The sequence below is a fragment of the Hemitrygon akajei genome, chromosome 31, assembly GCF_048418815.1.
Source record: "Hemitrygon akajei chromosome 31, sHemAka1.3, whole genome shotgun sequence".
Lineage (NCBI taxonomy): Eukaryota > Metazoa > Chordata > Chondrichthyes > Myliobatiformes > Dasyatidae > Hemitrygon > Hemitrygon akajei.
Genome location: NC_133154.1, coordinates 16322282 through 16338328, shown reverse-complemented (window position 1 = coordinate 16338328; position 16047 = coordinate 16322282). Strand labels below are relative to the sequence as shown.

Sequence of the window (16047 nt, the reverse complement as noted above, 5' to 3'; positions counted from 1 at the left end):
TTTTAGAGTAGAAATGGGCCGTGGGTGCTTTAACTATTGTGTCGTAGTTCTCTCCTTCTTTTCTAGTCCTGCCAGAGGGTCTCGGCCTGAAACATGGACTGTTTATTCTTTTCCATCGATGCTGCCTGGATGGCTGAGTTCCTCCAGCATTTAGTGTGTGTTCCTCTGTTTATGTTGTAGGATCAGGTCAGAAATTGGATTGCAATTCGTACTTTTCTCAAGTTGTGTTTGAAAGTATACAGTTTTAAGTTTTTGTAAAAAATCCATGCCATTTCTCCTGAAAAAGCCATTAACTCGAGTGAACAACGATTGCTTGAGCAATCAGCACCGTTTTGCATGGTGTTTAGAATGAATATCGTTATTTTTGAGTTGATCAGTTTGTGCATTTTTTTCAACTTAAAAGTAGGTGGTACTTAAGAATTAGGGAAGGCACATAGGCTGGGAGAGGGGTTCCCGTCTGATTGTTGCTTGGTAGATTTGCATCACCTTCTATAGTTTGCTTGCCAGTGTATCTATCAAGAATGCAAGCTAATAACTATGGTGAGAATGATCCCTAGCTTTGGAACTGTGTTTAGATATTCACATGGCACCTTTTGAGTTCCACGTGAGATGTGCAAGAACACTATATAGCCATTAAAAAACTTTTTGACCTCCCTGTTGGAATGTAGAAAATGCAAGGCAGACTTCCAAACACAGCAATGTACCGTAATAAAGAACAGATCATTGGTTTCCTATGGGATTGAAGAATTCAATTGACCCTGGCTAATACGTCCTAATATAATTTCATTTCAGGGTGACCCTAACTAAGTGTGTTTTACAGTAGGGAAACTGGGAATTGCTCAGTGACAAGGACATCGGTTTATTTTAACAGATAAAGGTTTTGGAGAAGGAAATGTTGAGCACAGTGTCCAGCTGGCTGAATGTATATCCCACAGTTGTGGGGCAAAAGGAAGCGAGCAAGTGGACGGGTGTACGATGCAGGGCTGAAAGGACCAACTTCTCAAAGCACTTCATCACAGTGGATGTATGTGTTACTGGGCAATGGTCTTTGAGGCAGATTACCGTTTCTTAGGCACTAGTATAATTGAAGCCTGCTTGAAGCAGGTGAGTACCTCAGACTGCTGAACCGAGAAGTTAAAGATATTAGTAAACGCTGCAGCCAGTTGATCAGCACACGCCTTCAGTACTCAGCCAGGTATCCTGTCTGGTACTTATGCTTTCCACGGGTTCACTTTCCTGAAGGATGCTCTCACATTGGCCTCAGAGACTAGAATTACAGGGTCATCGGGGGCTGTGGAAGTTTGTGAAAGTACCTCCATGTTTTTTTTGCTCAAAGTGAGCATAAAAGGCTTTGAGCTTATCTGGGAATGAAAACTTGTCATATATATCATATATGGTTTCACTTTGGAGCAGGTAATAGCGGTCAAGTATCCTTCTGTGATTCCAATTTGGTCTGGAATTGTCACTTTGCATCTGAGATGGCTTTCTGGAGGTCATATGTGCACATCTTGTTTCTAAGCCTGAATGCCACTGATCTGACCCTCAGCAGATGGTGGATCTCTTGGTTCTGCTTGGAAAAGACTCTAAATAATCTTGTGAGGATTCACTTACCCGTGACAGACTTAATGAAGTCTGTGACAACTGTGGCTTATTCGTTCAGTTGAGTCCTTGAACGTGGCCCAGTCCACTAACCCTTAAGCATTCCCATTGCAGTTCCTCTGCCTCCCATGATCACCTCTCCATTGTTCTTGCTGCTGGAGCCTTGTCCTTTACCCTCTTGCCTGTATGAAGGTAAGGAGGAGGACAGTTAGATCAGGTTTTCTGAAATGGGATCGAGGGATGGAATGGTAGGCATTTCTTATGGTTGTGTAGCAGTGGTGCTGCAGGTGATTTGCTGATGATAATTGGACAGACATTTCTTCAAGTAAACTTGATTGAAGTCCCAAGCAATGATTTGAAAGGTGTCAAGATAGACCATTTCTTGTTTACTAAATCTATTGAGGTATTTGGCAACTGAATCTCCACAGCCATGTTTGGTGGAAAATTCCAGAAGGTGCAGGGAAGAGCATAAACATTGAGTCAATGGCCAGAATGTGTTTGTTATTATCACACATAATGTACAGTTCCTTAGTGTGTGTGAATGCTGTGAGATTTCAGTGTTAGGAAGAACAGAATATTCATTTACGATTACCCGATGGTGTCAATGAATTCACTGATATCATTTTGAATTATAACTTACAACATAACATGGGTAGCGGGGGTAGGGATGAGGGGGAGGGGTTTGTTTCCTGAAACCTTTGCAAATGAATTAAGTTTAGACTGTCACAGTACAGCTCTGTTAAGCATGGGTACTGGCAGAGCTAGCTGCTTGTGTCAGGATGGGGAACAAGTTTTACTATTGAAGCCACCATCACAATAACAATCCAGGTTGCAGGAAGGAATTCATCAACCTTAATATTAGGATGGTGGGGTGGAGATATGTCTATCAAAGGAGGTATAAGGTGTTCCTTCCCTCCTCTAGCCTGCAGGTCATTTTTGGGTAAGGTATAGCATCTGCTTAGCACCCCCCCCCCCCCCCCCCCCAATTAGTCTCATGAAGCCACAGGATGGTCATTTGAGCAGCTGGTGCATATCACAAGTCCTGGTTATGTGACCACTGATGCCAGGCAGACAGTCTCTGGTGAGTGTTGATAATGGCTGGGGTCACCCGTCTTGTAAAGACACGGCCCGGAAGAAGGCGACGGCAAGCCACTTCTGTAGAAAAATTTGCCAAGAACAATCATGGTCGTGAGACCATGATCGACCACGTCATACGACAACAGCACATCACGAACAAATGAATATTAGACTTTGGATTGGATGACAGCTGCTGCTGATCATGAGACAATAAAACTGTAGTATTCATAAATGAGAATAAACCGGTCAAATTGACAGTTTTTTTCAGAGACTCAAAAAGAAAAGTTTATTGGGAAGTTTATCAAATGACTGGTACCTAAGATCCAAGCTCATTGTAAGGGACAGCATCAGATTCCTTCAAAAACAGTGGATTCAGTTAGTTGGGCCATCAGTTAAATCGGGGAAGCTGCTTATTTGGGGCAACTCTGAAGGAAGAAACACAAACTTCTCATCCATATTCACCATGGAGTAGAGCCTTGATGGAGAATTCATGATAGGGGGGATGAGGTTCTAAATTATGTTATTTAAAAAGGGCTATAAGTTGTCTTGGTGGGTTTAGATGCCAGGGTCTGATGAGATGTATCCCAGACTGTGAAAGGAGGCAGGGGAGGAGATTGCTGGGGCCTTGACTGAATATTTAAAATCTTTCCTTACTACAGAGGAGCAGTCAGATGATCAGAGGGCAGCATATGTGGTAACTTTATTGAAGAGCATCAGAGATAAACCAGGTGATTACTGATCTATGAGTCTAATGTCAGTTGTAGGAAAATTATTGGGAATCTTTCTGAGGGGCAGGATTAATCTGCACTTAGAAAAAGCTAGGGTGGGGTGGGGGTCAGTCTGAACAATCTGACTGAAATCTTCAAAGGGGAAACCAAATGTATTGATGAGGGCTACATGGAGGCCTGTGATAGGTTGTTACGTGGGAGGTATTAGTTTTTTTGGTTTAGGTTTAGAGATCGAGCTCGGTAACAGGCCCTTCTGGCTTAACGAGCCCGCAGCACCTAATTACACCCAATTAACTTACTAACCCACGCGTCTTTGGAATGTGAGAGGAAGCCAGGGCACCCGGAGGAAACCCACATGATCATGGGGAGAACATACAAACCCCCTGTAGACAGCGGCAGGAATTGAACCCAAGTCACTGGCAGTGTAATAGCGTTATGCTAATTGACATGCTGCTATACTGCCCCAAGAGGTTGGTCCAAATGTTGAGAACCCTAGGGAACCTGGGCAAAGTGGAACCAAAATTGGGTTGGTAATAAGAAGCAGAAGATGGTGTAGGATTGCTTTGCAATTGAATATCTGCACCCGGTGGTGTATTCCTTACTATATATATGAACAAATTGAATATTGGAAGTTTGATCAGATTGATCATTACACAGAATTATGAGGGACATAAACAGAATAGAGAGCAGGAAACCTCTCTCATAACAGAGGTCTCTACAACAGGAGGACATATAGCAGGTTTTAGATAAGGGTTGGAGGTTTATGCTTGTAGATGGGGAAGTGAGTACTCTCACAATATTTTAGAAATATCTAGACAAAAACTTGAATCTCTATTGTGTATGAGGCCACAGACCAAGTGCTAGTAAATAGGATTTGTGTAGATGGGTACGGGTTTCCCCCGCTAGCCGAAGGTAGAGTGTTCCTATGAAACGGTTCGTCAGCCGGAATGTCATAAAGTGAATAAGCAATTACCATTTATTAATATGGGAAAAATTTGTGAGTTCCCAGACCCAAAAAATAACCTACAAAATCATGCCAATTAACACATAAAACCTAAAATAACATATAGTAAAAGCAGGAATGATACGATAAATACACAGCCTATATAAAGTAGAAATACTTTTCTGCAATCATTGCAGCACTGTCTAGCGTAGTGAAAATCTCACTGTGTAGCGTATAATCTCACTGTAGCGCTAGTAACGTAGCGGAAGCACTCTCTCCAGTAAACTTTAAGCTATGAAGCTGCCAAATCATACCAAATAACACATAAAAATACACGGCCTATATAAAGTAGAAATAATGTATGTACAGTGTAGTTTCACTTACTGGAATCGGGAAGACAGCGAGCACACTGATGATGGTGTGTTAGGCTGAGTCGTCAGAGGTTGGGGTGGTGGAAGGTAGAGGAGACTGGAGTGTCATCTCTTCGTCTGTTTCCATCAGGGCAGGCAGGTCACAAATGTCTTCTATGTCTGCCTGCCTCGATGTCGAAGGTCAAGGTTCGTCGTCTGCTATGACTGACGTGGAAGGCTTGAAAAACAAGAGTATGCTTGACTGCTTAGCCTCACGCATTTTTCTATTGTACAGTTCTTGTAAGCACTCAAAACATCCTGCAAACCCGCCCTAAATCTACGTACCCTTTCAAAATTGAAGTCATACTTTTCTGCAAACATTGTAGCGTTGTCAGTTGCAACGAAAATCTCACGCAATTGCTTCACGTACAGTTCCTGGATGACTTCACTTCTGGGCCATTGGCTACTGTGTTCGGTTTTGATTGTTATCCTTTCCTCTTGCAATTGCATCAGCTCTTCATCTGTCAGTTTCCCACCAATCCACTCAAGCAATAGACTTTCCATTTTATCCATTATTGGATGCTGACTGAAAGAGACCACTTTGCTACGAGCAGAACCAACAGTAACATCGGCAGCTTTCAAGATTCTTTCTCTACGTATAAATAGTGCGAATGTTGGATGCAGGCAAGTTCAACGCGTGGACAGTGTCCTTACTTCGTTCATCACGATCGAAACACTTAGTTATATCTAGTTTTATGCTAAGTGTAACTCCCTTACGAGCTCTTTTAGGCTTTGCTGATACCTTAGAACTCATCTTGCTAACGGATAAACAAAATAAATCGAGATAAAGCACAGATGCTCACAGGCACGTGTTTAAGCAATGCCGGCTAGAATGCAGTTCCGGGGGAGGAGCTTGGCTGCTCGGTGCGCGTGCTGCCTTTTCTCGTAAAAGTGAAACACTCTTAGCGAAAACAGGTAACTAATGTAGGTCTTTCGTAACAGTGAGGTGTTGTAATGTGAACGTTCGAGAAACGGGGGCCACCTGTACTTGATACTTGGCCTGAGCGTGGTGGACCGAAAGGCATATGACTCTTGGGATTTTAGTTCTAGCGGACTTTCTTTGATTTATAAGGGCATCAAAGGTTATGGAAAGAAGATGGAAATGGGTTTGTGAGGGAAGATAACTCAGCCATGACTGAATGGTGAAGGCTCAATGGGCTGAATAGCCTCATTCTGCTCCTATGTCTTATGACTCAAAACTATTTAAAATGTTCTAGTATCTTTTGTTTCTGTTTTCAAAAACAATCTGGTTGATATTGTTACTGATCATAATTGGATCAGTTTCCTATCAAACTGTACTCTAGTTTGTGAGTGTAATCTCTGCAGTTGTAGTTGCTGAGCCAACAGAAACCAACAATTTACATAACTGATTAAGTTGGTTTTGTTGGTTTGTATGTATCACAAACAGGCCAGGCGCATAACCTGTTGCTAGGGAATGTTGTTCCATAGTCGTGCCCATAGTGACAAGATGGTAAGTGTCATCAGAGGCGCCAGCTGTGTGACGAAGCTCAAAGGTCTTCCCATTCACCATTCCTAATGCGTTCACGACTGAGGGTGCCGTGTACAGATCTCATCTGACCCTTCCCTAGCCACGAGATTAAATTCACTGCCTGATTCTTCGTACCCAAAAAGGAGTGTGATGAATAAGAAACAGACTCATGGGAATTCAGTTTGTAAAGATTCGCACAGCTAAAAGAATGGCCATGATACTTTTTATTCCTTGCCCAGGCTGTTGATGGAGCAATGTGTGCTCCATATGCTCTACCCTGTGAGATAAAGAAAGGGTATTGTGGTAATATTTCATGACACTGCTTAGATTTTAGTTTTCAGTTTATTCTAGATTTGCATTTGCTTTCATTATATTTCCATTGTTTCATTTCCAACCAGAGTAAACAACTTGCATTTGCGGTCTAAGCAGGTTGTCTGACATCATGCTGTTATGCATTGAAGCTTGACGTATTTCTTCTTAAATAAGGATGCACATTACTGCAAAGATAACAGCATCATTCAGGAGGACACTGGATTTGCTTCTGTTTGAGTTTCATATCTGCCTGTGATATGAGAGGCTATTTGGCCCATCAGGCACGATAGCACCCAAATCAATCCCATCCTTCACTTCTCTAACCTTTTCTCATTCCACTTTGTAGTTTTTTCTTACCACCCACCTGCTTAGGAACAGATTGCACTAGCCACATCTTTGGGATTTGGCAGGAAGCTGGAGATATCCACATGTCACATGAAAACTGGGAAACCCCATTTTAAAAGAAAGAACTTCAGGTCAGGATTGAACACTGGAGAAACTCAGTAGGTCAGGCAGCACATATAGAGGGAAATAAACAGTAGGCTTTTCAGGGCGAGACCCTTCATTAGGACTCAAAAAGTCAGCTGTTTATTTCCCTTCATAGATGCTGTTGAACTTGCTACGTTCCTCCAGCATTTTGTGTGTGTCAATCCATATTTTCAGCATCTGCCGTCTTCCTTGCGTCTCAGGTCAAGGTTGAACCGTCTTCAATGAAGCTGTGAGGCTGCAGCAATGCCATCTACTCTACTCTACTGTCCCAGCACCTTATCCGCCCCAAAGATTTACTCTCTGCACCCAGCTCTTCAATGCCTGCATTGATTCATCAGTTACTGAAAGTTCTCATTACACTTTTGCCACCACCAACCTCAACTTTATGGAAATCTCTTCATCTGCCTCTCGTGCCATTCTTAACTTCTGGATCATTCCAAAACATGGCCATCGTCCAAACTTGGAGTCCTGTTGACTCGTTACCTGTGTGTTCACTGACCTACACATTGGCTCCTTATTCAGCCATGTTCAAAGTTTATGCTGCTCTGCAAAACATCGGCGTGTTTCACCAGTGGCTCCTTGGCCATTGGTTTTACTTGTTTTCAAATCCTTTAATGATTTTACACCTCATCAGCTCTGTAATCTCCCCTAGGCTTTACACCCTTAAATTTGTTTCTTTCCTGGCCTTAAAAATCGCTTCCATTTTAACACATGCCATCAGCTTTAAGGACACTCCCTCTTTTAAAATGCCTCTACATTTTGTATTCTTTCTCCCCAGTATCTTGTGTCTACAATCACTAGTCAGGACTATAATGGACTATTCTTCATTTGCTGGATACGTGCAGCTCCGGTAACTCTCAGGAAGCTCAACATTATGCATGACAAAGCAGTCTGCTTGTTTTTTTTATCATCTAAGTCGTAGAGCACTCTGTGCAATAGTACCTTCATTAGAAGGACTGCAGTGTTTTAAGGTGATGAATCATCATTGCCATTTCTAAGGCAATTAGAAATGGATAATAAATTTGGAGTTTATCAGCAATGCTTGCATCAAAATATAATTTAAAAAGCAATGATTATTGTCTGCCTAAGTAATGTAGAAAGGAGACAAGCAGACATCCACACTTGTATTTCATGTTCTCAAGAAATCCCAGAACAAATAAATACTTTTAAACTGCTCAGTCATTTAGGTCTTCGATGTAATGTCAGAATTGTGGCAGCCATCTTGCATCCAGTGAATTTCAACAAATACCCATATAATAATGATCAAATATTCTGTTTGTGTGCTTGATTTGAGGAATAACTATTGGGCAGGATAGCAGAGAGAACTTGAATCACATAGGAGCAAGTGTCTCACGAGCAATCTTGGGGAATACGTTTTTAGATTGTTTCGTAATGAGCGGTCACAAAAGAATTTGGACCTTTCAGACCATTATTGTGGGTTAATTTCGACAGACTCCTTTTGCTTTTTATTTTTGTTGCCTATGTTGAGCTAACACAAGAGTTAACCAGTGCTGTTATGTATGTCCAGTCACCCTTGTTCATTGAAATGACCGATACGGCTCTTTAAGATCAGTATTCCCCATCCATATCTTTGGTCCAAATACATCATTATTTTGTGTTATGGTGATCAAATCTGTGGTACATCTTAGAGCACAGTGAAGTTCCCCTCAACTGTAATTCATCAGAACTCTGACGTGGACGGTTGCAGGCTGCGAAAGGAGGAGGGTTGGATATGGGGCTGGCAAACCCATCCCATAAAAAACCCAGTGCTACAAAAACACTAGCAAAAGCTCCAAAGACCTCATCCCTGGAAGAGGTAGGCTACACCAAGAAGAAGGGTTCCAGCAGGAGCTAGCTTGGAAGAATGGCCCAGAACAGAGGACCCTGGAGAGTTGCTGTTGGCCGCCTGTGCCCCAGTAGGGTTTATAACCCCTGTCTCTATATTTAGACCTTCAGTTCACACTGTTCTCTAGGTAGTCCAATTACTGGTTAATGTTCTTCCCAGCGGGGTTGAACTAGCGGGAAGTACATGGAACTGGTTCTATTCAGATGGTATTGATTTGTTCATAATGTAAAAACAACACCATTGCATGTGTCATTCTCACTCTGAGAACTTGGCCGTGCATCAAAACTCTTGTAATGCCCTGGTTAAGATTTCTACTGCTGTGTTGTAGGTATTTCATCTTAGCAATTTTCTACAAAAGCTGTGTGTCCTGCTGGTAGAATGTTTTAGCTTCAGCTATAGAGATAGGAGTCCTGCTGTTCTGCCTCAGAATGCTGCGTAAGCCAAGTAAGAAAAAGTTCTGGAGAGTTTGGTGATGGACAGTGTGGTCTTTTTGGCTGGGAGCTGTGGAGAGGACAGGAGGGAAGATGGCTGAGAATGCCGTGGGAGGAACCGTTGGTGTTGCACTAAGTGCTTTGTGCAGATGAAGAAGGGCCAATACTCCCGAGACAGAGCCCATTTGTTTGAGATGGGCTTTGTGTGAAGTTTGGAATGTGTGTGCTTTCACACAGACTGTGGGTCCAGCACGTGAGTAAAGAGAAAACTCCAGGATGAGCTCCAACTTTACGTGCACATTTGGACTGGTTTAACTATAATTGGTATTTATTTTCTTATCTCCTTCCTACTAACTGTTTGAGATAAAGCTGAAATTTGTAAATACACTTTTTAATTTTATGCAGTGCATGTCCTGTTATTTCTTGCTGACCGACAATTGTATATGGGCAGTATTTACAGAGCTTTTGCTCAAATCGAGGTTTCTTTAATCAGAACATCACAACGTTCCTGTTTGGTTGAGCCCCAATCATGTTGATTCTAGATGCGTATTGTTTATGAAAGCTGGCCTTCTCACTGCTGAATCCCATGGCTGTTAGCAGAGCCAGCTAATGAGCCGAGTTTGCTTATGAGCCGGGTGACGGGGTTACACTCTCTTTATGTACTTCATGTTTACCTGAGTACTACATCTTCTGAGGTTGCACTTTATTTCCGTGCTTTGTAATGTAATGGTGGTACTCGGGCAGTCCCAGGGCATCAAGAGTGATTAACTTTGTTTGGTTCTGAGGAGGCTGAAGAATCCAGAGGCTCCATCACAAGTGGGCATGAAATGTCAGTAAAGTAGTAAGTTGCAAGAGAGCTCGTGTATTCACGTGACTAGGAGACTCTCATTTTTTAGTGTCTTACTGCAAGTCCTTTCTCCCATTTTTAATTGATTGAGAGCCAGGAATTTCCATGAATTGATGAAATATTTGCTGTATCCTCCTGATCATCATTGGGGGCGGTATGGTAGCGTAGTTGTTAGCTCGGCAGGGGTGTCAAACTCATTTTAGGTCACGGGCCGGATTGAGCAAAATGCAGCTTCATGCGGGCCGGATCAGTCGGACGTGTGTGAACGCAGCTTTCGTTGCCTCCGTTTTTTCAGCCTGCTCTCATGTGTCTCAGTCTCTGCTATAACTACAAAGTGTTTCACTTTACAAATTCCGTTTCTTATGAAGAAGACTGCCGAATAAACACTAAAAACCCTGAAAATCTGGTACCTGAATAAACTCAGCATTAGCCATATCATACGCCATAGGCGCTTCGATTACTGGGGCCAGCTTTCATAGTAATTAGATATTATCTCGCGGGCCAAAGATAATTCCACCGCGGGCCGGATTTGGCCCGCAGGCCTTGAGTTTGACATATATGCTCTATGGCGATTAACAATTGGGTTTCAGTTCCTACCACCATCTGCAAAGGAGTTCATGTGCTCTCTCTCTGACTGTGTGGGTTTCCTCCAGGCTTTTCAGTTTCCTTCCACTTTCCAAAGGCGTACGATTAGTGTTGGTGAGTTGTGGGTATACTCTGTTGGCGCCAGAGGTTCACTAACACAGAAGCATCATAGTGCAGTTATCATTACCATTATCATATCATGGAAGCTACTTATGAGGCCCTGAGGACTTCACTAATGACAGGGTTAGAAAGAAAGCAAACCTTGTAGGGAAAGAGAGTGGAAAGTTAACTCCAGTAGAGCTATGGTTCCGTGAAATGCTTGAAATAGAGACTTAATAGTTCTACGTTTTCCAACATAAATCATTCATGTTGATCCTTGCTTAAATTACAACAGGATGATATCTAGCTTGTAATAGAGTCCCTTTAGTTATGCTCCATGTTGCTTCTCTTGTGTTTTCCAGGTAACCAGCTGGTTCATAGGCCAGCTGCAGCTACTAGATCTTGTAGACTAGAAAATGAAATCCAACGTGGTGCACTGAGAGAGTGCTGCGTTGTCAGAGATACCAGCCTTTGGTTGAGAATTTAAAATCAAGACTCCTGTGTTCCTGCTTGGATGGGAAAGGTTGCGTAGTACTATTTTGAAGAAGGCTTTTGGAATACACCCCATTATCCTGACCATCTAAGTAATCCCTTCATCACCATCATGTGAAGGGCTGATGTTCTCACTGCATTAAAAGTTTTATTTTCAATTAGGCTCTTCAGAGTTGATCTGAGGATATTAAGGGTAGAGTGGAGTGAAAAGTCTTTCAGGAAAGGAAAGGCCTGTAATCAGAATCAGGTTTCATATCGCTGGCATGTGTCATGAAATTTGTTAATGTCTGGCAACACTTGGTGGGCTGCCCCTACCTTGGGTGTGTTGGTTGTTAATGCAAATGACACCTTCCACTGTTTTGATGTACATGTGATAAATAAATTTGAATTTTGAATCAAATCTTCCGAGAATGCTTATTAGATGTGGTTTATAGAGATCAGAGTACAGCTTGGGTGTAATAGCCCATCTTGAGAGAGGATTACCCTGGAATATGATCATGACAATGACTGTTTACTTGCAAACAATCATCCATGCAATGATATCTGTAAGATATTTGCTAAGTGTTAGATATGACACGACTGAATAGCTGTGTCTCTGTAATCCTTTAATCACTTAAAGCCAGTTTCTTATGCGCTTTCTTTTTAATAGAACAAGCAACAGATGGATCTTTGCAGTCAGAGGACTGGGGCCTGAACATGGAGATATGTGATATTATCAATGAGACGGAAGATGGGTGAGTGTGATATAGCACGGTGTTCAAAGACTGCTAGTTCTATGCTACATTCCATAGATTTATTTAAATATTTATGAAGATTACGATGTGGAATGCTTTCACCATCTAGGCCATGTTCTCTTCTCACTGCTGCTATCAGGAAGAAGGTACAGAACTCTCATAACCCACACCACTAGGTGCAGGAACAGCTATTACCCCTCAGTCATCAGGAACTTGAACCAATGGGGATAACTTCACACCACTTCACTTGCCCCGTCACTGAACTGTTCTCACAACCAATAGACTCGCTTTCAAGAACTCTTCATCTCATTGATATTTATTGCTGCTTATTATTATTATTTCTTTTTTGTATTTGCACAGTTTGTTGTTTTTTTGCACATTGTTGTTGTTTGCCCTGTTGGAGGGTGGTCTTTCATTGATCCTGTTGTGTTTCTTGTACATGCTGTGAATGCCCACAAGAAAATGAATCTCCGGGTTGTATATAGTGGCGTATGTATTTTGATAATAAATTTACTTTGAACTTTGTGCTGTGCTTGTGTAAGACCTTGTAGATTGAATGGAGCCTAGTATGCCATCCTATTATAGACAGATGTGAAATTCACTCCAATAGAAATTTCACTTAACTAAATTTTGTCGTTATTGGAACATATTAGAAAAAAATGCTTTCCCCATGGTGAGGGTATTAATACTTGCAAATTGCTTGCTGTAGGTATTTTGTATCTAGTGCAGTTCTTTAATCTGATTCCTTAACCTTAATTTTCCAATTTTCATTTTGAGCTTGCGAGAACTCACCTTTCCACGAAATCTGTAGAGGGAGATGAGAGTTATTTAATTATGCATTGTGCTTTGATGTTATTTTGAACTTTGTTTATCCTTATTGCAATGTCCCTTTGGACCATTGTACTTTGATCTAGCATAACAAACAGCCTGTTTATTCTACAGAGGAATGCACCTGCTCTGTGTGAATGAAATTAGTTCTAGTAACAGTTTAGAGAATTGTCCTGATCACGCTTTGTAATTTCTGCAACTGGATCCTGGACATCCTAACTAGAAGACCACGATCTGTATGGATAGGAAATAACATCACCTTGCTGACATTCAGCACTTGTACACTTCAGGGATGTGTGCTTAGCCCACTGCTCTACTCTCTCTACACCCATGACTGTGTGGCTAGGCACAGCTCAAATGCCATCTTCTAAACTTGCTGAGGACAGAACTATTGTTGGCAGAATTTCAGACAGTGAAGAGAGGATGTACAGGAGCAAGATATATCTACTGGTTGAGTGATGTCACAGCAACAACCTTGCACTCGATGTCAGTAAGATCAAAGGACTGATTGTGGACTTCAGAAAGGGTAAGATGAGGGAACACACACCTGTCCTCAGCGAGGGATCAGAAGGGGAAAGGGTGATCAGTTTCAAGTTCCTGTGTGTCGACATCTCTGAGAATATATCCTGGGCCCAACATATCAATGCAGCTGTAAAGAAGGCATGACTGCGGATATATTTCATTAGGATTTTGAGGAGATGTGGTATGTCACCAAAGACACTCGCAAATTTCTGCAGATGTACCGTGGAGAGCATTCTGACAGGCTGGATCACTGGTTTGTAGGTACAGAGGGACTACTGCACAGAATCGAAGTACGCTGGTGAAGAAGAAGAAGAAGAAGAAAGCCCTTAACTCGGAGCGGAGTCATCGGGACACTGTCGTGACGACATTTTTTTTTAGCAGGCTTCCTTATTTTTACGAGGCTGAGGTTGCTAGCTTGATGCTCAGCCCAGAATGGATGGAAAGCGTGCAAGGGAGCTGGCCGGATTCGAACTCCAGTGCTGAAGCCACCATGCCACCAGCCGGCTAAGAAGTACGCTGCTGAGAGTTATAAAATTAGTCAGCTCCATCGTGGGCACTAGCAGTGCCTCAGAAGGGTGGTATCCATCATTAAGGACCCTCATCACCCTGGATGTGCCCTCTTTTCACTGCTACCATCAAGAAGGAGGTGCAGGAGCCTGAAGGCACACACTCAATGATTCAGGAACAGCTTCTTCCCCTCTGCTGTCTGATTTCTGAATGGACAATGAATCCATGAACACTACCTTGCCACTTGTTTAATTTCTATTTTTGCACTACTTATTTAATTTATTTAAATTAATTTGATGTTTCTTTAATTCAGTTTTTTTCTCTATTATTATGTATTGCAATGTACTGCTGCCACAAAGACAAATTTAATAACATATGCCAGAGATACTGATTAGAAACATAGAAAACCTACAACATAATACAGGCCCTTCGGCCCACAAAGTTGTGTCGAGCATGTCCCTACCTTAGAAATTACTAGGCTTACCTATAGCCCTCTATTTTACTAAGCTCCATGTACCTATCTAAAAGCCTCTTAAAAGACCCTATCATATCCGCCTCCACCACCGTTGCCGGCAGCCCATTCCTCGCACTCACCACTCTCTGAGTAAAAATCTTACCCCTGATATCTCCTCTGTACCTACTTCCCAGCACCTTAAACCTGAGTCCTCTTGTGGCAACCATTTCAGCCCTGGGAAAAAGCCTCTGACTATCCACACGATCAATGCCTCTCATCATCTTATACACCTCTCTCGGGTCACCTCTCATCCTCCGTCGCTCCGAGGAGAAAAGGCCAAGTTCACTCAACCTATTCTCATAAGGCATGCTCCCCAATCCAGGCAACATCCTTATAAATCTCCTCTGCACCCTTTCTATGGCTTTCACATCCTTCCTGTAGTGAGGCGACTAGAAATGAGCACAGTACTCCAAGTGGGGTCTGGCCAGGGTTCTATATAGCTGCAACATTACCTCTTGGCTCCTAAATTCATTTCCACGATTGATGAAGGCCAATACACCATACACCTTCTTAACTACAGAGTCAACCTCAAAGCAGCTGCTTTGTGCATCCTAGGGACCCCAAGATCCCTCTGATCCTCCACACTGCCCAGAGTCTTCTGATTCAGTTGCTTCCTTATTTACCAGCAGAGCCTTGTGAAATATTTTGGTAGTGTTAAACACAATTTATAAATACAGTGAAATCTGCTTATTTCCTTTGTGTTTGTGGGAAATCACCACATCAAATGTCTATTGGCACTTAGTGAGCAGGAAGGTATGGATGGCATCTCTGCTCTATCAGATCTACTGTTTTACAGTATTCTAAACAATCCATCAGTCTGCTGCTGCCTGTAAGGAGTTTGTACATTCTCCCCATGACTGTGTGGGTTTCCTCTGGGTGCTCTGGTTTCCTCCCACAGTCCAAAGACATACTGTAGGTTAATTGGTCATTGTTAATTGTCTTGTGATTAGGCTGGGAATAAATTAGGGGAATGCTGGGTGGCTTGGCTTTATTTCACAGTGTAGGTCAATAAATAAAACATCCCCCTGTCCCCACTGCAACACCATCCATGAGCAGAATGTAAAACCCACAAAACAGAAAGAATGTTTGAACAGAATGTGTGGCACCTGTGGAGCATCATATTTGTAAAGACGCCACTGCAGATGTCCTTCGAGGTACATAAGATAGGAATTTATAAAAGTGCTGATTAGGTTCCTGATGACCGACAAAATACACTGCCCCGTGCCCTTAGTAAAGCCAGTCTGGTAACTCAGATTTAGGATAAACCAACAACATTGTATGACCACAGGGCATGTTTGCTAATGTTTATGTAGTTGCTGAGAGCAGCAAGGCTGCATAATGTGAATGATGTTTCTCAGTGAGGTTGAGGGGAGATGTGTATATTAACAATGATTTTGTCAACAATGAAAAAGCCTTCCAGATATGCATTCACTAAATAATTTCCGTTATGATTCTGTAAACATTTTTGGAAGAAAACAATGGAAGTAATCCAATTATTCTTTCTAAAAACATTGTGAAATGAAAGATTAGAATTAATAACCTAGTTAAAAAAGCATAACCAGCTTATCTATATTAAAACCTGTAATAAAGCCAAA

General features: G+C 42.1%; 1 protein-coding gene across 5 annotated transcripts in view; it reads left to right on the top strand.

The window, feature by feature from the left end:
- tom1 (target of myb1 membrane trafficking protein) overlaps positions 1–16047 on the top strand; it is a 101986-nt gene that overhangs the window by 11523 nt on the left and 74416 nt on the right. For 4 of the 5 annotated variants that reach the window (XM_073033990.1, XM_073033987.1, XM_073033985.1 and 1 more), the window contains exon 2: positions 11997–12081. In XM_073033990.1, coding sequence (XP_072890091.1) covers positions 11997–12081 — 85 coding nt within the window. Of the gene's footprint in view, positions 1–9178; positions 9218–11996; positions 12082–16047 lie in introns of those variants that run through there. The other variant, XM_073033988.1, reaches the window with a different exon arrangement.